The 24412-nt window shown below is 46.3% G+C and overlaps 1 protein-coding gene across 2 annotated transcripts; it reads right to left on the reverse strand.

Moving 5' to 3' along the window:
* Positions 1 to 3953: 3953 nt before the first annotated feature.
* bnc1 (basonuclin 1) lies at positions 3954 to 22042 on the reverse strand. 2 transcript variants are annotated; one of them, XM_031738321.2, is made up of 5 exons: positions 21722 to 22042; positions 14029 to 14131; positions 11566 to 11801; positions 7241 to 9297; positions 3954 to 6110 (listed from the first exon to the last, which is right to left on the reverse strand). In XM_031738321.2, the coding sequence occupies exons 1-5, from the start codon at positions 21734 to 21736 to the stop codon at positions 5306 to 5308; spliced, it is 3216 nt and encodes a 1071-aa protein (XP_031594181.2). In that variant the 5' UTR covers positions 21737 to 22042; the 3' UTR covers positions 3954 to 5305. The 2 variants fall into 2 exon arrangements, with proteins under 2 accessions (XP_031594181.2, XP_031594182.2); XM_031738322.2 differs by lacking the exon at positions 21722 to 22042 and adding an exon at positions 19683 to 21710.
* Positions 22043 to 24412: the final 2370 nt, after the last annotated feature.

The following is a 24412-nucleotide window of genomic DNA, read 5'->3' on the forward strand; positions in this document are numbered from 1 at the left end:
ATTTTAAAAAAAAAACAGCTGAAAGCATTTGCCTGACATCATTAAATCATCCAGCGAGTCCTCGTCTCCGTTACAGAGATGGTTTAGTTCAGGGGTGTCAAACATATGGCCCGGGGGCCACTACCGGCCTGCTTACGAGTCCAATTTAGCACAGCTGTATTTTCTCCTTAATAGTGTCTCACATCACAAGAGTGTGAATTGATACCTTCACTTGAGTTAGAGGTCTGAATCATCATCAGATTTACAGTAACATCACCCACAGCATCCACAGCTACACCAGAGGACGTACACAGAAACCAGATCACCAGTAAAAAGATTTGTTTTTTTAAATTATGGGAGAAAGTCATCACTGAGCTCTCAGCAGGATTCATTTCTTACAGTTATGATGCCAAAGAGCCGTGCAAAAAACTAACATCTGAGGCTGTTTTACTTATTTAATGTGACATTTTCAGAGTGTGCTTCTTTAAAGAAAGGGGACGAGACCATCCATCATCTGCTCAGGGTGCTGGACGGGCTGTCAGAGGGTGGAAGGTGGGGTAAACCCAAACAGGTCAACAGTCAATCACAGGGCTAACGCAGAAAGACCCCAAGTTTGTTATGCAAGCTGAGCAGGACGGCACATGTCCCACAGACAGAAAGGACCTGTCATCCCTGGTTTATCTGCACTGACAGCTGAGTGAAAGGAAGAATTAGCTGACGTTAGCTAATTCTGTGAAAGGAAGAAATGAACGAAGGGGAACCAAAAAGGAAATTATCACTGATACTGGACCAAGGGTAGGTCCTCCACCTGTTATAGGTGATGTGAAACCAGGTGAGCTCATTAGTAAAGGTAACCAGTGAGTCAACGAGGTGTCTCTGACCTGGTGGTAAAGAGCTCAGGTTTAGAGCCCAACAAGCTCTGACACGTTTGGCGTTGGTGGGTTCATACGATACCTCTGCATTTGCTGGAGATGATGCAGAGCTGACAAACTGGCTTCTGCTTGCAAACCATATAAAATGTTTTGCAAGCTGACAAGCAAAGAATTCACAGCTGTACAGTTTATCCACGTAAAGTTCATATCGTGCAATACAGCCTTAGAACAAAGGTCAGACTGTAAACTGCGGTGCTCTCCTCTATGGTTTGAAAGGTGACATAAGATTGAAAGCTTTCACAATGGATGCCTCAGAAAATATGCCACATCTGGCCAAAAGTCAGTCGACTAGAGAGCTCTAAACACAGACAAAGTGCTCGCAGCGGCTCGGGCATGTCCTCGGATCGCTCCAGGATGGGCATCGCCTGGAAAACACAAACAAGGTCGGCCACAGAAACATGGTGGCAAAGCTGAAGGAGGATCTGACATGTGGACAGGCAGACCTACCGACTAACAGTTCATAGTCAGCTCAGCTTCAAACATAGTGGACTAAACCTTCCTTACACTGAAATACAGCTGCTATCACCAAACATCCTCATACGTCATCTGTCCGTCTTTACCTCTGAGAAGCTCTGCATCTATACGACGCTCCTTTTACACGTGGTCATGTGACCTGTTCCTCCAGCTGTTTCTATTTTCTATTTACGGGGTTTTTTTTAGCTGTTTGTTGCTCCATAACAACATTTCTGAGACATGTTACATTAAATTGAAAATGAGCTCAAAGTAAAATTTCTCAGTTGAAACATTTTATATATTTTCTGTTGTAAATAAAATATATGTTTATGACATTTGTAAGTCATTGATTTCTATTTTTATTTGCGTTCTACACAGCTGACTCGTTTTTTTAAATTTTCTACTTACCAGTTTTCTTCATTGTGGCTTCAGTAGTAACATAGAATTTCAGGCTTTAAGAAATTTCAGTGATAAATTTATTTTAAGACCTTCGGAGGACAGATGACTGTCAGTGATGTTCGGATGATTCAGTGCACTAGCATGAGGACGCGTGTGCTTGCTTAGGAAAAGTTCAAACTCAAATATATTTTCCACTGTTTGCGTAAGAGCATGTGCAGAAATCTGCTGTTAAAACACAGGTCACTGTGCATGTTTCTAACTGTAGTTTTTATGTTTAGACGTGTCTGTTTTTATACATATAACATGGGCAAGATACTAACCCCATGTTTGCCTACTGGTGGTGGTCAGAGGGCCCGGTGGCGCCAGTGTCCGGCAGCCTCGCCTCTGTCAGTGCGCCCCAGGGCAGCTGTGGCTACAATGTAGCTTGCCATTGCCAGTGTGTGAATGTGTGTGTGAATGGGTGAATGACTGAATGTAGTGTAAAGCGCTTTGGGGTCCTTAGGGACTGAGTAAAGCGCTATACAAATGCAGGCCACTTACCATTTACCATATAAACACATTTAATATTCATGTTCCTTGTAATTAGTTACTACAGTGAATTTATTATGCAAATCTCAGCGTGTCACACAGTTCTCTGTCCTTATCTCACAGTGTGCTGCTGTGTGCTGTATGATATAATAAGAGTTTAGATATACAGTCATCCATCTGACACCAAGGTGGAGAAAGAACAATCCTACTGTAACTGTGAATTACAACAACAATAAATACATATAAATCCTCCTGAGGTTCCTGAGCTGGTGGACAGTCGGACAGGTAAGTGCATCAGATCAGATGTTTTAATGACCTTAAATTAATTGATTGAATTGAAATGTACATTATGAAATGAAGTAGCTTTTCCTGTTAGTTTGTATAAACAGTATAGACTGATACTGTCTGTATTAATAATAATAACAATAATAATATGTTAGATTGTTATAGCACCTTTCAAGAAATCCAAGGATGCTTTACACAGGAGAAGCAAAAAACAAAGAGCCTTGCTCTCTCAGAGGTTTCTTCCTGTTAAACAGTAGTTTCTCCTTCCCACTGTCGCCAAGTGCTTGCTCACAGGGGGTCATCTGATTGGGTTTTCTCTGTATTATTTTAGGGTCTTTATGGGGTGGCTGTAGCTCAGGAGGCAGTGCAGGTCATCTACTAATCGGAAGGTTGATGGTTGATCTGCTTCAGCCTGCATGCCAAACATCCTTGGGCAAGATATTGACCCCGGGTTGTGTGTGAAGGGTAGACAGAAAAGCACTTTGAGTACTCAGAGTAGAAAAGCGCTGTATCTGTAACCATCTTTAGCATACAAAGCACCTCGAGTCGACTGTTGTTGTGATTTGAAAACACTTTATTTTGTATAATTCACCATTAAGCCTTAGAAAATGATTTTTCAGAGCTGCTGTTATATTTTAAACTGGCCTTTTCAGTTTCTTTGAGTCTCCCACCTTCCCTCTGCTTCTGCTGTCAGCTGAGCTGTGACATCACACAGACGTCAACAGTCAGCAGGAGAGCGAAGCCTAAAAACAGGCTTCATGAATCTGGTCCAGCGTGCGCTCTCACTCTGTATTCATAGCCACATGCCACAAAACAGCTCTTTCAATCTTTGAATGTTTACAAGTCACACACTGGACACACTGCAAAACCGCCAGTGTTAAAGCGACACTAGAGCAGCGTCTACATGTGTCCACAAATTACGAGCATTTTTAGTCTATATGTGTCCAACAGTGGACGCTGTAATGTTATATTTAGCTGAGATTTAATGCAGACAAAAAAGTCACACTCAGTTTTTTTCTTCTGATTTTATATTATTACATGAATTAACATAATTTACAGTTAATTACTTGTTCCTGGTTATTACTATAAAGTTTGCTACTATTTCTTCATTTCTTCAGAGATTTCCCGTCATAACCGAAGGACGTCGTAGACGGCAGTCGATGTGGAGTAGCTAGCTAACAAGCTGCACGGGTTGCCTTCAACTCCGGAGTTGCATCACTGCATGACACAGAAATATTTCTGGGACTTTTGAGAGTGTCCTGACGCTCTGAATCTTTTGTTTCGTTAACAGTAGTTTTCAGTGACCTGATGAAAAGTTTTGTGCAGCGTACAGACCGACATGTTTTTAATGCAGGAATTCAAAATAAGTGACTGGAGTCTTGCAAACATATGGCTTTTTATTAAACTGAATGAATATTGTAACATTAATTCAAAAGAAACATGAACATCTATCCACATGTCTCGGTTTTTGCTCTTTTTTTAATATGAACGAATCCAAACAACAAACGAGTGCGACCTTAAATCTGAGTCACGCGTTTAAATACAGACTGAAAGGAAATATGCAGAATACCGAGCAAAACCAGAACAGTAAACCATGGTGAAATCAGGAATGTACAACACAGTGTTTATGTTCACGTAAAGAAACGTAATGTTAGTGGCGAAATTCTTCCATTTTACACAGCTTCTTTTCTTTTGGTGTCTTTCAGAACAAATTATTCACAGAATCTACAGCTCAAACATTTTGTTTCCGGCTCTTTGTGTAAGGTGTGCTCAGGGGAAGGGGCCAGATTCAGAAACTGCATTTTTTCATGATTATTTCTCAGTGTTTGACTCTTTCACAGTACATCCTTCCTGCCTCCAGAGGTGGCATCTTTCTGCCGTTTGTCCAGTCGGTGAGGTTACTGCAAGAAACCACGCGAACAACATCAAGTCTGGCTGCGTGAGAACATTTCTTTACAAAAACACCAACAAAAAACAGGATTTCACCTTTTCAGTCAACATTTTCTATATATTTTACTGTTTTAGGCCACGCCCACGCCTGAATACTGCTGTTAAAAACGATGAAGGTGAGCGAAGACCGGGCGGACCTCTTAATACTGCATAACCCCTCCCACAACACGAAGGGTCCATACACACACACACACACACACACACACACAACTGTGAACTGAGAAAAATCTTTGGTCAACATTAGCAGTTTGCAACAAAGAGAACAGTAAAGACAGATCATAGAAACACCGTACAATAACTTATTGTTCTACCTCACAACACAATAGCTTTTCAACAGAGACTGTTTTGCTGGAACGAGTGAAATGACGAGTGTAGGAGTTACTTCACTACGGCTTCACGGGGCAGACGTGGACGTCCGACGACAGAAACACTGGAAGAGAAAAAAACACTTGCAGGACACGGCTCCGTGATTCGACAACACAAGGAAAACTTTAGTCCACACGGATGATTTTTTTTTTAAAGGGCTCAAAGGCAAACCAATTTAAAATAAATCAGCACGACACGACACTGAAACCAACTGGCTGACCTGTGCAGGTTTTGGTTGTTTTAAATGAATTTGGTTTCCTCTCTGCTCGTCCCTTTCTCGCCTAAAGTAACGGATGAATGATGGCGTGATGTTTCAAAAGTGCTAACGGGTGAGCCTTCTTTATTACGCGCCCAGGAAAAACAACAAAAGGACAACTTGGACAAAGTAAATGTTGGCCTTTGAGGTCAGAGCCCTACTCCTGTTCCATGGGGGAACCCGAGCTAACAGCCAGGTTCCTGTGGAGGTTCGGGTTCTGGCTGTGCCTGTTCCTGCTCCGTACGGAGGAGAACGACGTGTCGCAGCCGGGGACTTTACACTTGTGAAGAAGTCTCAGATGGACAGTCTTATAATGGGCTCTGAATGTGCCCTTGTTGCTGTAGACCTTTTGGCAGACGTGGCACGTTATTGGAGATCCACCCCCACCTCCCTGAAGCCCTCCTTGTCCTCCCTCACCACAGCCCAGGGTCCTTCCCCCCTCGAGCGGAAGCTCGTCGCCCCCGGGCCTACCCACGCCGATCCCATCGCAGCTTTCATCGCTGTCTTCCACGGGGAGCGCCTCCTCCTCGTCTTCCTCGGCCCCCTCCCCTTCCTCGCTCCCAGCTCCGTCTGAGTCCCAGGAAGACTGAGCGCTGCCGCGAGGCGGGGCAGAGGAGGAGGTGCTCAGGTCCAGGACTGCCCCATCCTCCCCACTTACACCGCCTTCCCCACCTCCCAATCCCTGAGTCTCTCCCACCGGAGACGCCTCAGTGCTGTCCAGAGCCGTGGACATTTTGCTCATCGGGAAGACCAGACCCATGCGGTTGTGCCCTCGGAAGATGACGGAGGTCTGGCCGCTCGGGTCCCGGTGGGGTGGGTCTCGGTCCCGCTGCTCTTGGAAGTACTCCAGCCCGGCAGAGTCTCTGTCTCGACAAAGGGAGGAGTGAGAGTAGAGGGCGTTGGCTGGGCTGAAGGAGTCTTTGGTCAGCAGCTTGTGGTGCAGGTTCAGATTGGCGCTGTGTCTGCGGGTGAAAAACAAACATTACACTGTGAGTGTTTCAGTCAGTTTACAGCTGTTTACCTCAAAATTTCATCTGGAACATTTATTGTTATTGCAGCTGCACAAAGAGTGATGAGCGTCCGTTTGAATCCGAGTGCACATCGCACTGAGAGAGAGGAGGGTATCAGAGTTTGGATCACTTTTGGAAGGTTCGGATAAAAAGTGTCTTCAGTGTCTTTAACAATATAATTAAAACAAGGTGACAAGATTTCAGGTGACACGGTGGCTGTTTTCCACAAACATTAAGACAGGGCAGCGTTTTTAGCCCTGTGGAGTGGTTTGGGTACAAAGTATCTGAGAACCACCTTCCGAAATGTAGATTAGTACTGCTATTAGCTGATGAAGGTTCAGTTCAATTCAGCTGTATTTATATAGCACCAAAACAACACAACATACAACACAGCAACGGTCGCTTTATACAGTAAAGACCCAACAGTCAGGGACGACTACGGGCAAGCAGTATGCGACACCGGGGAAGAAAAACTCCTTTTTAACACGTTCTGATTCGCAGGGGTCACACTGCTGTTCTGTCGCTATGGTGATGCTGAACTGTCCCCTTTCAAAGAGCGAGAGCCTGAATCTGGAGCAGGCGAGGTTTTTTCCTGTTTGTGAATTTTTCCTCTCCACTGTCACCAAATGCTAACTGACAGGGGGTCATCTGATGGTCTATTGATATTTTACCTTACACTATAATGAGCCTTGAGGCGACTGCTGTTGTGATTTGGTGCTTTATAAGTACAAATGGATCGATCTGTATCTGTGAGACGCAGCCAGCATGAGAACGGGCTGTCATCACACACGTACAGTCTTTAACCTGTGAGGGAATCAGCAGTGAGCGCCAAAGCCTGACTCTGTTTTTGATTGACGAGGCTCGAGGAAACAGTTTGTTAAAGCAGATGCATTTTCAGCTGCGGCTGCACCGTCAGTGCAAACAGATGCAGTTTTTAATTTTTCCTACAGATTCATGAATACAGAAACCTGACGTGGTGCTGCACAGACATGCAGGCAGAACTTTGGAGTCATGACTTTAAGTTACTGTTAAAATACTCAAACGTGCACTTGTGTCAGGAGGAGAAATCGAGCTCCTCTCACCTGTCTCTGCTCCTGCGGGAGGGGAAGGCGGCGTTGCAGCCGTCCACCGTGCACATGTGCATCTCCTTCAGGTGGACGTTTTGGTAGTGCATCTTGACGCTGTAGGGGTTTTTGAAGTTCTTGCTGCAGATCTCACAGTGGTGCGGCAGGACGGCTTCGGGATCGAGGTGAGATAACCCCGAGTCTCCGTAGTCATCTCCGCAGCCATCGGACGCCTCCCTCTCTATGAGCTGGAGGCCGCCACCATTCGTCAGCCTGTGCTCGCCGTCGTCCCACTTGAGTTCTGACATCTTGTTGAGGGCGTGCTCGCGGTCCTCCCTCTCTGTGTTGCTGTCGGGGTCCTGGCAGAGCGAGCTGTCGTCACAGTGATTGTCCATCAGCCTGTTTTCGAAGGGGGAGGACGCGCAGGTGATGACGCCAGTCTCGGCTAGCCTCGAGCCGTCGTCTTTGTCTGCCCTCTCTGTCAGTTCTCTCTCCAAACTTTGCTCTCTCTCCATGTCTTTGCCCTGGTACGCTTCTCTGGCTTCCTTCTCCTCCCCAGCTTGTCTTGTGCACAGACGTCCTTCCTCTTTGTTACCGTCGCACTCGTCCTTGTCTCTGCCGTGTAAGGGAGCCTCATCCTCGGAGCTGCTCTCCTTATCCTGCTCGTCTCGCTCCACCATCTCCTTTTCTATCTTTATTGGCATGCTGGACTTGCGAGACTTTTTCTTTGGTATCGGGTCAGTCGTGCAGGGCTCGGGGGCTGTGATGGGTTTGACGGGCACAGAGGAGGACAGCAGAGGAAGCGAGGGTAGCGTTCCCGGGGTGTTGGCGAGCTCAGCCGGGGTTACCAGGCTTCTGTAGAAAGGCAGGACTGGCTGGACTGTTTTTAAGTTTGGGAAGAGGATGCCGCTCTGGCCCATGCTGGGGAACGAGCTGCTGTGGAGCTTGGAGCCAGAGTCCATGTGGCTCACCATATAGCTGGACACCGATTTTTGGCTCTCTGCAGAGCAGATGGAGATGGGGGTGCCGTATTCAGGCCTCTTCTCTCCTTGAGAGCTCTCATCAGCGGACAAGTTGCTCCGCAGGTCTTTATCGCGGTTGTTGCGGTTCATGGGCATATGGAGGCGCGGGTTTGGGTTGGCACTGTGGCGATTGCGGCTGCGCAGCGAGCTGAACACCATATTGCAGCCCTCGATGGTGCACTTGTGCTTGATCTTGAGGTGCACTGCGTTGTAGTGGATTTTCAGCGTGCCTTTGTCATAGAACGTCTTCTCGCAGGCGTTGCAAAACACACGACCCTTTTTCAGAGAGCCTCCTCCGGCGACACCTCCCGAGACGCCGCCACCGCTCCCGTTTCTGTCCAGCGAGCGCAGTTTGCTCTCCGGTGACATCTGGGTCACGTCGGAGCTGATGGACGGCGTGCACGGTGTGGAGGGCCCGTCCGAGTAATTGTCACTGGTGGAGAAGTCCTCGGCCTCGATCTTCGTGCCGGCGGAGAGGCCGTCCACCGGCTTGTCTCCACTTCGGTCGAGGTCAGCCGTGAACGAGATGGCACCGGAGCTGAGCAGCGTGCTCTCTGACGGGTGCGACAGAGAGGGGTGATTGTCCCTGAGCAGACCATCCCGCCCCTGAACGTCCTGCCGCTGGCCCTGCTGTTCCATCGGCCCGCGGCACAGCGGCTGGTGCTGCTGATGTTGCTGGTGCTGCTGTTGCATCGCCCCTGTCTGCGAGCCCAGGAACGGCGCCGGGACAGAGCTGAGCAGCTGGAACGGCAGCATGAAGGCCATGCTGTTGATGAAGTTCTCGAAGTGGTGCATGCTGTTGCCGCTCAGCTTATCGGTCTTGGACGCGGAGAGGTTGGCAGCCGTGCGGGGGGTGTTTCGCTCGATGAACGTGCGGATGTCGGAGTTGGTGCGGGTGCTGGGAACCAGCACTGCCTGGCCCTCTTTGTCCTGCAGAGCCATCAGCTCCACGATGGATTTGGTCTCCCCGAAACGCAGGAACTGCTGCAGCGTGGCGATCTCCTCCTCAAACGTCATGATCGCCCAACGGTCCAACACCTTCCCCGCGACATCCTGCAGAGAGAAGAGAGGAGAGGGCAGGGGAAGTAGGAGAAAGAAAGGAGAGAGCGGTTTCATCATCGGCATTAAAAGTGTCTGCTGGTTTGCTCATACATATTCACACAGTGGGCTGCACGACACACCTTATAAAGCAGATTGGCAGGGCGGCTAAATAAAGGAATCAGATGGAGTGTTAATGCGAGCGGGCAGCGCAGAACCCTGAGAAAGCTCATTACGCAGACACGCAGCGCTTCATCTCGCAGGTCATTTCTCTTCATTTAAATCATGTGGATGTGCCTGCTCTGCATCGGCAGGACACACACGCACGCGCACACTCCCAAAGGCGAGCGCAAATAAATACGTGCACAACATACCACACACACACATATCTGCGGCGAGGGTGGGGTGAGCAGAAGGCGCCGTGCATTGATCAAGCGGGTCCTCTCTCCCTCAGCCCGGCTGTAATCACATGTGAGTTTGGGGGTCTTTGAAAGTGAGGAGCGGCTTCGTGCCATAACCGCGATTAATATTTCATCACAGAGCATTCATTGGGTGCCTGTCGAGGATTCTGACTCTACGTTCGCCATTAGATGAGCTAACATGAATTAAACGCAGCCCAGCTTGAATACTTGATGATGTACTAATCGAAGTGAGATCTGTGTGCGCGCCTGACACGGCGCCTGCAGCCTCGGACACGGCCGGCTTGGCGCCGGCTTGAGAGGAAATCTGGAGCAAAAGACATAATGTTTACAAATGTACCGGGCGCAGTTCGGAGACCTCCCCGAGCCCGGTGGTACCGTCTCGGCGGGGTACCGGCTTGTGGCATCGCTTTGCCGCGGCACACCCCCGCCCTTTCCTGCCTGGCGTCAGGCATGATTTCCTGACACCCCCTCCCCCTCCTCCCTCGCAATCCTCAGAAATTCCTTCAGTCTATCCCTTCAAGTACTCTCCAGGCCGCGGTGGTGTTTCTCAGGTGTCCCGCTCACACGTCTATCCAGGAAAGTGTTTTAACTTTGTTTTTCGTCACTGCGGCGGCCAAAAATCTGAGTCTGAACACAACCTGAGTCCACAAAATGCTGGAAAAACAGGAAGGAAGTGAAGGCGTGATATTTAAAAATATGCATTGATCTTGCGTCGTAATGCACGTCCAATAATATCGGAAATAATCGTTCTTGCCTCACAGATGCTCATCTCCTCCATGCACTCAAAAAAACATGCAGTACACAAAGTTATAGATGATTATTTCAGGTTTCTCTGAAAGAGATTTTGGCCAGAACAAAACTGAATCCAACAGCTTGAATTGAATCTAACATTCAATTCAACTTTATTGATACAGCACCAAATCACAACAACAGTCACCTCAAGGTGCTTTATATTGTAAGGTAGACCCTACAATAATAGATACAGAGAAAAACCCAACAATCATATGATCCCCTATGAGCAAGCACTTTTGTAACAGTGAGAAGGAAAAACTCCCTTTTAACAGGAAGAAACCTCCGGCAGAACCAGGCTCAGGGAGGGGCGGGGCCATCTGCTGCAACCGGTTGTGGTGAGAGATGACATGTCTGTGTTTATCAAATGGTTACGATTAACAAAGAAATGCACAGATTGTTGTGAAATAAGTGAACAGTCAGACATCAGCCTGCACCTCCTCTAACATCCACTAGAGGCTCCAGTCTCGGTGAGTCGCTCTCCATAGACTCCCATGTTAAACGGCTCCAGCAGAAGAAAACACATTTACAGACCGATGCACTCAGAATACGACTGTAAGCAGAGTCTGTGGCTATCAGCAAAAAAGCAACGTCCCCCATCGTGATTTCTTTTGTAAAATTATTAAATTAATTTTTATAGAACTTTTCTTTGTAGAAGAGCGCTGAGCTTAGCTTAGGATAAACCCTGGAGGCAGCTAAACTGAAGCCTTAAACTGATGTATGAACACAGACGATAGAAGGCCTCTTTCTCACTCACAGAGCCTTTCTGAAGCTTCTCCAGCTGCAGCCAGATGCAGCACAGGTGTCACTCATGAGGTGTCCACAGGTGCATCAGGCACACATTTTTTTAATGTGCAAGGTTACTTACTGTTCTATTCAAACGTGAACGACGACCACTTTGTGAACCTGATCATCGAATCCCTGCTCCCCTGACTGATGAGCTGACTCCTGGCAGCCACACATGCAGGTGGCGTCGTGCCGCAGATTGTTGCTGAACGCTAACATGTTCAGTCAAACTGTTCCTGAAATGTCGCGCACACCAGCCGAGGTTTCTGCAGTCCTAAGTGCTCACCTGCAGCACGTATCCTCGTATGTAGTCCTGCAGCGTCCAGTCAAGCGCGTTCAGGATTTGGATCACCTCCTCCTGCTTCAGGACGGAGAACAGGCGGTCCAGGAGGATCTTGAGGCGGATGGGGATGGCCTGCGTGCCGTACAGCATCAGGCTGCAGATGTCGAACACCACGTTGGAGTGGACGATCTCCACCTGGCTGCTCTGGTACATGTGGTGCACCTTCAGCTTGCTCAGGGCTGAAACACAGGGGTCACATTTGAGCAGATTAGATTAATCTGAGTTTACAGAGTTTAAATCAGCTCCGCCTGGGTGGTGCATGTGTGTTTGTGCTACTGCATGTTCACATTTCACGTTCCTGTCCGCTCTCTCACTCCGCTTGCATTATTAAATTGAGTTCAGGCATTTATTAATCTATTTTTGATTGGTCGAATCTTTGGGCCTAAATGTAACAAATCAAATAAAGACAGGAACAAAAGAAAAAGAATTAAAAATAAATAAACAATAATCTTCATTAGTTATGTGATTAAATGTTGGACAACAAATAAAACCTGTTCACTGCACTTCAGTTTGCTCAGCAACTTTAATCTTTATTATTATTAATTGGTTTCATTTAATGAGCAATTTCCTGTTAGATCGTTTTACTACTTTTTAATTTACTTGTTATTCTTTCGATCATTTTATTTATTTTGTTTAAAAAAAAATATAATTTCTATTTTAAGTTTTATTTAACAAAATTTTAATTTAGCTTTTTTTATTATAATACCTTAATTTTGTTTATTTTTATTCAGTATTATTACATTTTATTTAGATTTTTATTTATTGAACTTCTTTAGTTATTTATTTTTATGTCATTTACATTTTATTTTAACTCGTTTTTTGTCCTTTAGAAATTTGGCTTTAGATTTCGGGGATATTTCACTTGATGAAACCTTATTCTGGAGTCTAACTTCGTGCTCTATGAAAGTAATGAAACGCTGAACGTGTGGACATAAATCAGAGATATTTGATTCTTGTGTGTAAAGTAAAATATTGTGTGTGTATGACATCAGAGTGGGTATTACTGGTGGAGGACGATGTTAACTGGAGCAAATAACGCAGCATTCAAGTCTGTTTTGCAGAAATAATCATCAGAACACAAAATGATGGTGATTCATGCAGAGTGTTGGACACATTAGAATAATTACAGGAAATAAATGTGACTCTCGCTCTGTAAACTCTGACTTCCAGAGCTTCAGCGATCGTTAAAATCCCGCTGCGGTCGCCCTGTTAGTCCACCACGCTCCTCTGTGTTTGCGCCACAGAGCGATGACTCTAAATGACTTTTAAAGGTTCGGTTCACATAAATCAGAAAACAGCTCCAGTTCTCCAGATTTTCAGATGATATCACAATAAAGTGATGAGCTTTCGTGTTTCAGCATCTGAGTCCAACAGACGGAGACAATTCTGGACAAAAAGCCTTCAGGCGTTACTCTAAGTACTCTTACTTTAAATCACACTTTTCTGGCCTTTGTGAGATTTCAAAGAATGTTTTGGGTTTTTTTACTTCGTGCTTTTGCTTTAAAAAAAAAAAAAAAAGCTGCATAAATAATATTTAGTGAATTAAATCCTCAGTCAAGAAAAATGAATTCTTTTTGATTTTCTGTTTGCGATTTTCTTTTAAATAGACCGATTGTGTCTGCAGGGTTCTGGAAACGTCTTATTTATGTAAGGAAGAACGACAGACTGGGAGTAAACTGGGATGTCTCAGCTGGTGTCTGCTAGGAGTAAACTGGGATGTACTGCAGACAGGAGCTCAGGGTTCTGTGTCATCTTTAAAATCAACACTTTTTTCTCCTGAGTCAGCAAACGTGAACAACAGGAGTCACGCACACCAATGAAGGCAGAGGGTCACACATGTCGTCGTGCGTCGTGGGATACTCGATTACACGCAGGTTTTCTCTCTGTGACGGTTCCTGATGTTTAACCTGGTTCTGCTGTAAAAACAGTTAAACCTGTAAAAGCGACAGCGTCATCACTGCGCTCACTGTCAGAGTCTTTTCTAACTTTATTTAAACACATCCATGTGAACAATGCTGTGCAGTTCTGCAGCCACACTCCAGGTTCATGTTGCATCTCTGTTTAAATTTAAACGTGGTCGTAAAATCTCCCTGACCACAGCATCCGTCTCATGCTCAAAACTTCAACAATGCTCTGCTCTCCTTTATTTAACATTTAAACACAGCTCACATCTTATGGTCTCACAGGACACAGCTGCACGTTTCACTTACAGTAAATCTGAAAAATAATAAAACTAAAGACAGGAAGCTACTTTCTTGATTCCATTTTAATGGTTTTATTTGTGAGTCTGTCAGCAAACTGGAAATTTGATTCTTTGGCACACAGATAAATAGATTCAGATTTCAGTGTGAAAGCTTTTTAAATCAAAGATTTCTGACTGATAATAACGATAAACTCTCGTCTTACCGTGAGCCACCCAGCCATGCTTGCAGTTTTCACACTGCCTCCTCTTCAGCTTCCCCGGCTTGAAGCTGTCACAGTTACAGTTCACCAAAGTGCAGCAGATAGCCTGTCACACACACACACACACACACACACACACACACACACACACACACACACACACACACACACACACACACAGAAAGCAGATAAAATCAGATAAACTGCAGGTTTTCTTTTCCTGTGTTTTGAACAGTTTTCCTTACATTAAAACACTGCAGAGGCCTTTCACACGTTTAGTCACATTGGATGTGGGACACTAACGGAAACACCAAATTCCTGACATCAAGACCTGACACGACTGATGTCGAGGCCTCTCTGTAATTTTATAAATTACCAAACGAAAAATATTTCATGTATTTCTTACAGAAAATCACCAGTAATTTAACACCTGTGTGGGGTTAAAATGACCTGTAGAAAAACCAAAGCAGATCTGAGCAGCAGAGCATGGAGACGATCAGCTGCAGGTTTTAAAAAGCATTTAACACATTTTAAAGTTTGTAATTAGGCAGCTTTGACTGATAATAAGTGTCAGAGTGCTGCATTTATATTTGGTGTTGAAGGCAGTAAAAATATTCAAAGTGTCAAAAACAAAAAATCTGCAAAATTATCAAAACTGTGAAAACAAAACATTTAAAATTACAGTGAATGCAATTTTTTAATGAGAAGAAAGATGAAGGAAAAACTGACAAAGTGAATAAAATGATTATTGTTACATTTGTATTGTTATTTTTAGATTCCAGGTAAGCAGCGAGTCAGTCACCCTCAGAGTCTCATCAGGTGGTAATAATAACAACAATAATAATAAAGTATTTATTTGTGCAGTTTTTTGTTTTTTTCCATGCAGCGATGCGGTGGCTGCAGAGGAAACCAGGTGAGCGCTGCACCTGAGAGCTGTGGTGCTCTCCAGCAGCCTTCCTGTGCTTAGTGTCACACTGAATTCACATGTTCATAGCACATATTAATGTGCCACATATATATAAAACCTTCTTCTGTTTTTTAGAAATAATTTTGGGATCACGTCAGGTCGATTTAGCAGCAAACTCCTCCTGTGCTGCAAACCAGCTCGACGATTGTTTAGCTGTTGGATTCGTATGGGCATCGTGATTTTTTTATTCTAGTCTTTATTTCTTTGAATCATTGGCTGATGGTTTATGATGAAGTTGACGTCTTTTCATAATGTGGTTAGCAGATCAGCAGAGTCACAAACATGCTGTTTAACGTGTTTTTGTGTTTGTGCAGGAAAAGTAATTTACTGTAATTAGAGTAATTTATGTCCATCCTTAAAAATCCGTCAGTGTTTCCATAAAACATATGAAGATCATGTAATTAAATTAAAAAAATAATAATCAGCAAACGTGATCAGAAACTGGAACCCCGACAACAAACCTCCACCTCAGTACGCAGTCAAGGAAAAAAAGAAGTGCTGAGTGTGTGTGTGTGTGTGTGTGTGTGTGCGGTTGTAGCTTCGCTCTTCTTACAAAGCTACATAAAAAATGTACAACCGTCAAGTCGCCCGTGGAAACTGAAAGAAGGACCACGACTGCCTTTGGTGATTTCTCTCCCATCACTTCGTGGTTTGCCCTGTTAACACAGGTGTGTGTGTGTGTGTGTGTGTGTGTGTGTGTGTGTGTGTGTGTGTGTGTGTGTGTGTGTGTGTGTGTTTCTGTGTGTGTGCAGGGCTGCCAGGCAGGTCGGACACACCTGGACCACAAAACCAATCAATGACAGCCTGAGGCGTGTGCACACACACACACACGCACACACACACACACACGCACACAGGGTTCAGAGGGCTCTGTCCATTACCTCCTCAGCTAATGGGATGAAGATGCAGGAAGTGATGACGACAATAATGAGTCAAGTTTTCTGAGGAGCTGCTGACTGTGCAGCGACCTGCAGAGAGGAGCCCTACACTAAAAATGACTCCACTTCCTGCTCCCTCTAAAAAAAAAAAGAGTCATATCTGAACGGAGGCGCATCATCAGATTTATGATCAAAGCCGCTGTTGTTAGCGCTACATGCTGAAAACCTTGGGGTGGCTGCGCTCCGCCACCTCTCTCCCTCCGCATCTATAATGCATGATCAGCGGGGGTTTAGTATACATGAGCAGCATGCTCATCTCCACTAGAGCCTGGTCCCTCTCCACGAGGAGGAAGAGCGTGGGCGGATGGGTAAGGAGCCTCCTCCTCCTCGTTTAGTCAGTTCTACGCTTGAGGCTGGGCTCGTCCTTCACCTCGTGGTAACCTCGCATCGTTAGGACGAATAAACGGACCCGAGGTGAAGGTGGCGGCAGCTACCTGAACGCAGGGTGGCAGCTCCGGCCTCCGGCCCTGTGACGGCCGTCTGCCGCCCCGTCTGCACCCTCTCCGCCGGCCTCTTATGTTAGGTTTTACCTCCCGAGGACCACGGCGGCCTCCTCGGGACAGCGGCGAGGTGTGAAAACCCCTTTGCTCATCTCTCAGCAACATAATCCCATCATTACAGAGCGCCGAGACCCAACACGGCCCAATTAGTCTAATCCCGTCTCGCTGTGGGTGCACACACACCTCCTGCTGCTGCCCCTCCTAATATACATCTCAATCACACACACACACACACACACACACACACACACACACACACACACATTCCAGTGCTTGGAGTCGTTTATCTTAATTAGCGAGTCACTTCATGAGTTCCTGAGAAGAAGAAGAAGAGGTGGAGGAGGAAATATGGCAGCGCGGGGCAGGCCACTGCTACCGCCGCTCTCAGTGACCGAGAAGAACCCACCAACCCTCCGCCCACCTCCCCGCCACCGCCACCATCCCTTTCTCTTTGCTGTTGTCACAACAAAGCGGCAGCTGCTCGCACGCATCAATGACGCCGCTGACAAGAAGACTAATTGCACAAAATGATGCGTCCCCGTCAGACTTCTTCAAGCTAAAGTTAACACGGTGTCACTTTCTTTATATCGCCGATGTACAACAGTGTAACCCCCACCCCCCGCCTCCGCCGCCACGTTACACGTCTTCGATTAGCACCGTGACAGCACGGGGCATCGAATAAACGACAAAACGAAAGCGCGCTGTCGTCAGGAGGGGACGCATTCATTTCACTGCACCGGGTGAGCAACCGTGAACACTTTAATGCGAGTTCCTCTCATTCACAGAAAAATCAACTTCCACTCTCAGCGCTTTCCTCCACATCTCAGGTGTCCCGAGGTCGTGTGATGACACCTCAGCTCTGCTGATTAAACAAACAGGTGCATGAATGATGCAGAATCAAAGGAAGCCATGCAGCCTTGGTTCTCTCTGTATACATTCGTATGACATGTTTGCGCTCCCATCTTTAACGTGAAAACAGATGCAGCCTCGTGGCGTGCACGCTCTGATTCTGACGCCGTCTTTCCGGTTTGTTTCAGCATTTAGTTTGAGGCCGTGTGTGGGATGGAGGCCGCGGAGGGAGAGGAGGTGAGGGTAGGACAAGACAAAAGTGAGAGGCGAAGAAGAAGAAGAAGCAGGAGGAGGAGGTGGAGGTAAGTATGCCATAAAACAGCATCCATACTCTGACGATGTGAAATCTCTCCACACTCAGCAGCGGGGTTCAATGGATTTTACTGGCTTCGGGTTAACCTGCACACATTATTGCGCCGCCGTTACAAAGACTGACACTTTTATGAGAATTATTAAAAGCTTTAAACGCAGCTGCTTCCCGGTGATCAGATCTGCTTTCTCGCTCCACCGCGTCTTAAAAATACGTGGAATAAAACACAAACACGCCTTCAAGGCCAGACGCAGAAAGAAAAGAAGAAGCTGGAACATCATGTGTGCGTCCACTGCTGCAGCCACACACACACAGAGAAAGAAAATGACATCGTCCTCTCTGGCGTTTAAAATAAACTCTTTAAAATATGTCCGCGTCCTCAGAGACTCGCGGGAGCGAACAGCTGCTTGGACGCGGGCCGTGCGGGGATGGACGGGGACACGTTGGACTAATGCGCTGGAAAACTAATCAATTAGCAGCAGCTCGCTCGACTCTGACTGCTGCCAAAGAGCCGCGAGGAAAAGGGAGAGACTGACGGCCAAGTACGAGGGATCACATTTTACTGTCAGCCATTAATCAGTTAACGCGACGATTACACAGAAGGGATAAAAACAGGAAGTGTGCATGATGGGAAGAAGAAATCGTCTGCGATTCGGCACAGATATCCCTCAGCTTTACTTTTTTTGTGTAAATTGATAAATTCTTGGCGAAAACATCCTTGAACCCACCGAGAGCTGAGAGAGAGAATTTATTTCTCCCCTTCACGCTGGAAACAACAAATCAAAGAAAGATCATCATCATTTATTATTATTATTTTTAGGATTTTATCACGAGCGCCTACAAACATCCAAACCACGAAGCAGTTTATTCAGAAAACACTATTTACTGACACTTATTAGATTAATTATGAGAGATAAAATGTAAAAACACTGCTCGAGTAAATCCTCCTCAAACCTGTTCAGTTTGGTTTATAACTGATCTATTCATAAAAATTAATAATGCCGTTTAATACGAAACACAGTCATTGGATTTTTATTTCAAATTAAAATGACTGATGTTGTTTATCTGAGCAGAAAAAATCCGATCCACATATCGATGGCATGAGAATTTATTTTTCCACTTTTCTGTTTTACATCATTAAATTTTACAGTTTGGATTTTCAGACAAAGTAAGAATTTCTCTCCAAACACGACATTTTCCTTCTCTAATATGGCTTCAAACAGAAAACAGTCACAAAACTGCAGAAATGCTCAAATATAATTTTATCTCTCAGACATTAAAGTTATGAAGGAAAAAAATGACACAGCAGCAGTTTAGTCACAAAAAACTCAGACCAACGCGACTCTGTTCATTCAGAAAACTGTCAAGTTTTACTTTGAAATTAACCAGCAGCATTCATGCATGTTTAATAAAAATCACACACACACACACAGAGTAATGAATATTTGATAGAAGCCAACACACACAGTATCAGTCAGGAATTCGGAGGGAGGACCGTGCTCCTGGTACCGCTCGCTTATCTCCCACCAGTGAAACCAGCACAGCACCAAAACCTGCAGCTTCACCTGACCTCACCATGGACACAGCCTGTGTGTGTGTGTGTGTGTGTGTGTGTGGGTGACAGCTGGTAGTTGAGTCTTACTTGATGACAAGCGTTAGTTATAGTGAGGTTAGGATACGCGAGCTTCTGATTTCGTCTCCCTGCTCTGAGGAAGCAGCTGACAATAAGAAATTAAAAAAACAAAATCACCCAGAACAATCACAAAAATGTGAACTTTAAACAAACCCTCAGCTGCCGGACCGTCCAGCCTCCTCGCAGGGTTTACTGCACATCAGCACAGCTTTTAAAATTCCCTTAAATGAAAGCAGAAGTGTTTGTGGAAGACGGCGGCCGGTCCTGAGCGGGAGGAGACAAACCCGGGAAAAGCCCGGGCGAGTGCAAGTAGTGACAAGCTGCGTTTGAGCCTATTAGGACTCCATACAGCCCAAAGACAGCGTGAAACACTCGTTATTTCAAACTCATCCAGCAATCAATCACACACATGAATGCAGCGCATGTTTGAACACTGGAGCAGACAAAAAAAGATCTTTACCTGCAGATCCATGAGAGGAGGAGAAGAGCGGCCTGTCTACAGACAAAGAGATGAAGGAGAAGAAGGAGGCGAGCCAAAGTTTGGTTGGCTTCCTGGTGCTCGTGGCTCCCCGTTAGGAACTTGTAGGGAGTGTTTGGCTTGCAGAGCGAGTAAATGAGGGGAACATGTTAGTACACCGAGTCTGAGGGAGTTTGGCTCCCAGCTACGCTCTGATTAATATCAGATCTCCCTCTCTCCTCGCTGCCTCTTGACAATCTTGTCACATCTGGCTGACAAATCCTCACAAGCCTTTTGGTGGCAGCGCAGAGCACGGGGCGGTGTGTGTGTGTGTGTGTGTGTGTGTGTGTGTGTGTTAGGGGGGTAGGACGGGGGCCACGAGGGGCGGATCGCAGCTCAAGGAGACGCTGAAGGGGGTAAAAGGCTGGAGCAGATACACACAGATACCCCCACCCGCCCCTCATCCTCTCACGGATGGACCATCGTGAAGCTAATGAAGCTGATGAGGCTGGAGCACACACACACACACACACATTATATATAAAGACACACAAAGCGAGGCCGGGGCACTCGCTGTGAATCGTTTTCTGTTGCCCTGCAGCGCTGGAGGAGAGCAGAGAGACACCCGCAGAAAGCAGCGGAGGTACAGAGGGAAACAAAAGGTGGAAAGAGCGAGAGAGCAGCTGGCATAAAGAGAGAGAGGACGAGAGGAAAAGTCACCGAGGGCCGATCGACTCGCATTTCTGCCTCACGCACAAATAAATCTAAATCGCTGCCTCGGTGTAATGGCCTCCTCAGAAAAGCAACCTGTTAGCAGAACAACGTGTGTGTGGACGCAAACACACACACACACACGATAGCTGTAATTTACTAAGAATTTACATTCTCAGTTTTTATTTGTCTTCCACTTTTTTTATTCTGCTGTAAAATAAAAAGCGAACGTCGCAGCTATAAATCTGCTCCTCACACCTTCAAGAAGCGTAAAGGCTTTTTTATTATTCTGTGTGTGACTGATTATGTCCTCAAATCTCAGCTGATTTATGTCAACGTATTTCAAACATGAGGTCAGACAGTTCAGCTAATAACAGTTATTCCACGCTCACTTATCGTTTTCCACACACACCGATGTGGAAGTGAAACCGCTAACGGGGGATAAACCCACGCTGTTTAAACTGTTTACACACACACACACACAAACACAGGCGTGAAGAGGTGCTACCAACACCACCGCCGCCACCGCCACACAGACAGCTCAGCTAATTGTTACATGATGGCTGCAACAAAACATTAGGCGGCTCTTAAATTACATTCCGACAGGCTGCGGCCGCGAGGACCCGGCCGGCAGCGAGAGGCGGCGAGAGGCCACGCCACTCTGCAAACAAACCCACAGACACACAAACAGGCCTCTCAGTGCCTCAGAAATCAAGCACCTTAGAATAAATTCAAAGAAGAGAAAAAGAGGAATGCAGAATATTATCTAAGAGGAAGAAACGGCGAACAAAAGAAGTGAATCATGTTTCATGAAGTGCAGAATTCGACTCATCCGGGTTGTTTTTCTCTTTGGATTGTCGGTGACTGGCGTGAAGAACATAACGTCTCCATCAAGTGTTTGAGAGCGAGTCAGAGATGCACACATGCCACGAAAGAAAGTTTCAAAAACTTTAAAATCATCTTTATGTGAATTTAAACTCTCTGCCTGCACAGCTGCTCGTGTTTGACCAACATTTCACATTTTTAAACTTATTAAAGGAGTTTAAACAAAGTTTTTCTGGCATTAATTCTTTACTATGAAAGAGTAAAGTGTAAAAATCCACACACAGCCTGTGTGATAACAGAAACCCTAAATATCAGCTCGAGACCAGCTTTCTGTTTTTGCCCGATCAGTAACAGGATCAGGACACGCTGAACGTCTACATTCAACAACCCAACGCGCCTGTCACCCGAGTCGGCACAACTCCATCCAGCCCGTCTTTGTTCATCATGTCCTGACGATGTGCGAGACGAGCCGCGGCACACGGAGGATGGCGGCGAAGCGCTCTTACCTCAGCCATTGTCATTAGTCGGATGTTTCCAGGGATACCGCCGAGTTTGCCATTCCCTGCGAGTCCCACAAAACAACTGCCTCCAACTCTCCTGTCCGCACAAGTACTAACGCGAAAGAGCCATCACACCCAGCAGCGTCTCCTTCAACAGCAGACACACATGTGCTCCTCTCCCTCACACACACACACACACACACACACACACACAGAGCCGCCACCACTCGAACAAAAAAAAGAGAGAAGAAGAAGTCCCTGTGCTTTTACTCTCACTGCACACACACACAGACACACGCCTCCTCTGCTTTCTCTCCTCTAATGCCGGACTCGCTCTAAACTACTCAAGATGTTCAGTGTGTGTGTGTGTGTGTGTGTGTGTGTGTGTGTGTGTGTGTGTGTGTTGAAACTGGGCACAGGGGATTGGAATGAGATCCTCCTACTCGGCATTCTCACCTCAGGAGCTGCCTGCTCCCTCCCAATCCCACACACACAGACACACACACACACGTGCACGCACAGAGGTGTGCATGCCTTTCTTTCACACATGTGTGCACACACACACACACACACACACACGCCTCCCCCCTCAGAGTCACAGGGCAGTCCCCTCACAGCTGGCTGGAAGAGGGCATGACACTCATCTTTCACAGAGATTTGATCAAAAGGAATCACAAAGGCTGGAGGCTCTCCTAATGCAGTCAGGGGAGACTCTCCCTTTCTCCCCTCTCTCCCCTCTCCGTCTGAGTAATGCCCTAAATCAACGCTGCCCCTCTCGCTGCACACAGCCCAGTGTGTGCGTCTGGATTCACCTTAACGCAGCTCTGTGAACGGCCTCCGTAACAAGTTATGCCTTGTGCCGTCAGGAATGCGTAAGTGTCTGCGCCGAGCGTTTCTCAGGAAGACGGGGGGGACGCCGCACATGGCGAAAACCGAATCTGTGCTACTGCGAGGAAGGCGTGCACCTCGGGCCGAGGGTGGCAGATCTCTCCGGTACTGTTGAGCACTCTTCTGTTTTTAGGAGATGCTGTGCTGTGCAATCAAAAAGAATAACGAAAACATATCATTACCTAAGCTTTGTCTAAAGGTGTGAAGGCGGGCAGGAGGAGAGTCGCACAGTGATTATTCAGAGTTTGACAATCTGAATGAAAAGACTGAAAATTTGGGGCCATATTGTTGGTGGGACTGGAAGAGTGTGGCTGCCTTTATCTGGGCCAAATGTCAGGTGGAAACACCTGTATTATAACAGCACAAGTCTTACACCATAATAAAATCTAAACATTTGCAGTATGATGCACACACACACATATGTAACCTCAAGTTTAACATTAATGTAAACTCCAGATTTAAACCATGTCCAGCAGCCACTGTGTGCTGTAGGAATATTTAGGAGCAAGCATTCTCATAAACATGTATCCCGACTGTGAGCCGATGATTCTCAGAGGAATTACTAAATAAACCACAGTGAGATCACCTTTTTACGTATACTTAATACTTCCTACATCAGTTTCCTCTTTTCCTTTTCTAAGGTCTAATCGACCCAGTGAGCATCAGCTGATGGCTTAAATAATCTCATTTAAATCTGTTATTAAACTAATTCCAAGAACCTCTGATGATTTATTATTACTATTAATTACTAACTGGGGTAACTGAGACAGACAGTCACAGGTGAAATGCTCACCTGGTCTCATGCGTGCAGGTAAACGAGGCTGAGGGGAAAAAAGCAAAACTACACCAATAAAAACTCATCAGTGAAAACTTGAACTGACGGCACAGGTGGTACGCATCGCTGTCATGTGACATGATGATGCTGATGCAAACCTCAGACAGCTGCAGGACAATATCCATTAAATACAGACGTTTTAATCTAAACAGCTACTGAATAATTTCATGAAATGTCCTTTTTTGTGTCTCTGTATCTGTGGCAATGTGGGGATGAGTGATTTTCAGTCTTCTTTGGGCCCGGGTCCACCTGATAAGGGCCAAACATCAGGTGTGTCATTGGCCACACCTGGGCCCACAAATTAGCCAGAAGCTGCACAAGTCCAGCTCCTGCAACTGCAGCTTGAAGTCTGACGTACCTCCGCTCAGCTCCGTGTGAAACGATGAACACACAGTGGAAAAGGAGCTTTTTTAAAGTGCTGACACCGCAGGAACATTGACAGAGTGAAGCAGCGAGAAATTCGACAAGTGATGTGTGAGTAACTTTTGAGCTTCTGCCCTTTTTTCCTTTCCTTTTCTTCCCCTCCTCCTCTCTGCATCAGAGGGAACGCTCTGCTGACTTTAGCCATTAGAGGCATCTGCTAATCCACAAATTACACAGCAAGTTTAAACAGGCACACCTGGTCTGCTCTACCTGTGCAGAGACAGAGGGCGGGGAGGGCGGCACCACCTGACGGGTTTGAAACTGAAAGCACGCTTTGACTCTTTTCCTTTTTCTAAGATTGAACTCGCGCAGACAGCATCGGCGAAGCGCCTCTTGATGCCATTCTCCTCAAATAATCTCGTTTTCCTTCCTCTGACCCTCTGAAGCAGCAGAGGGGTGGGAGTTCACTGCCTTGCTCAAAGGTAGCTCAGCTGCAGCGCTGCAGGGAGGGAAGAGTTTTACTCATCCGCTTTCCCCACCCACATTCTTCCCAGCGAGGAGCTCAACCTGACATCCCTCCAATCACAAACCTGCTTCTCTAACCTCTAGGC

This window comes from Oreochromis aureus, linkage group 1 (genome assembly GCF_013358895.1).
Source record: "Oreochromis aureus strain Israel breed Guangdong linkage group 1, ZZ_aureus, whole genome shotgun sequence".
Lineage (NCBI taxonomy): Eukaryota > Metazoa > Chordata > Actinopteri > Cichliformes > Cichlidae > Oreochromis > Oreochromis aureus.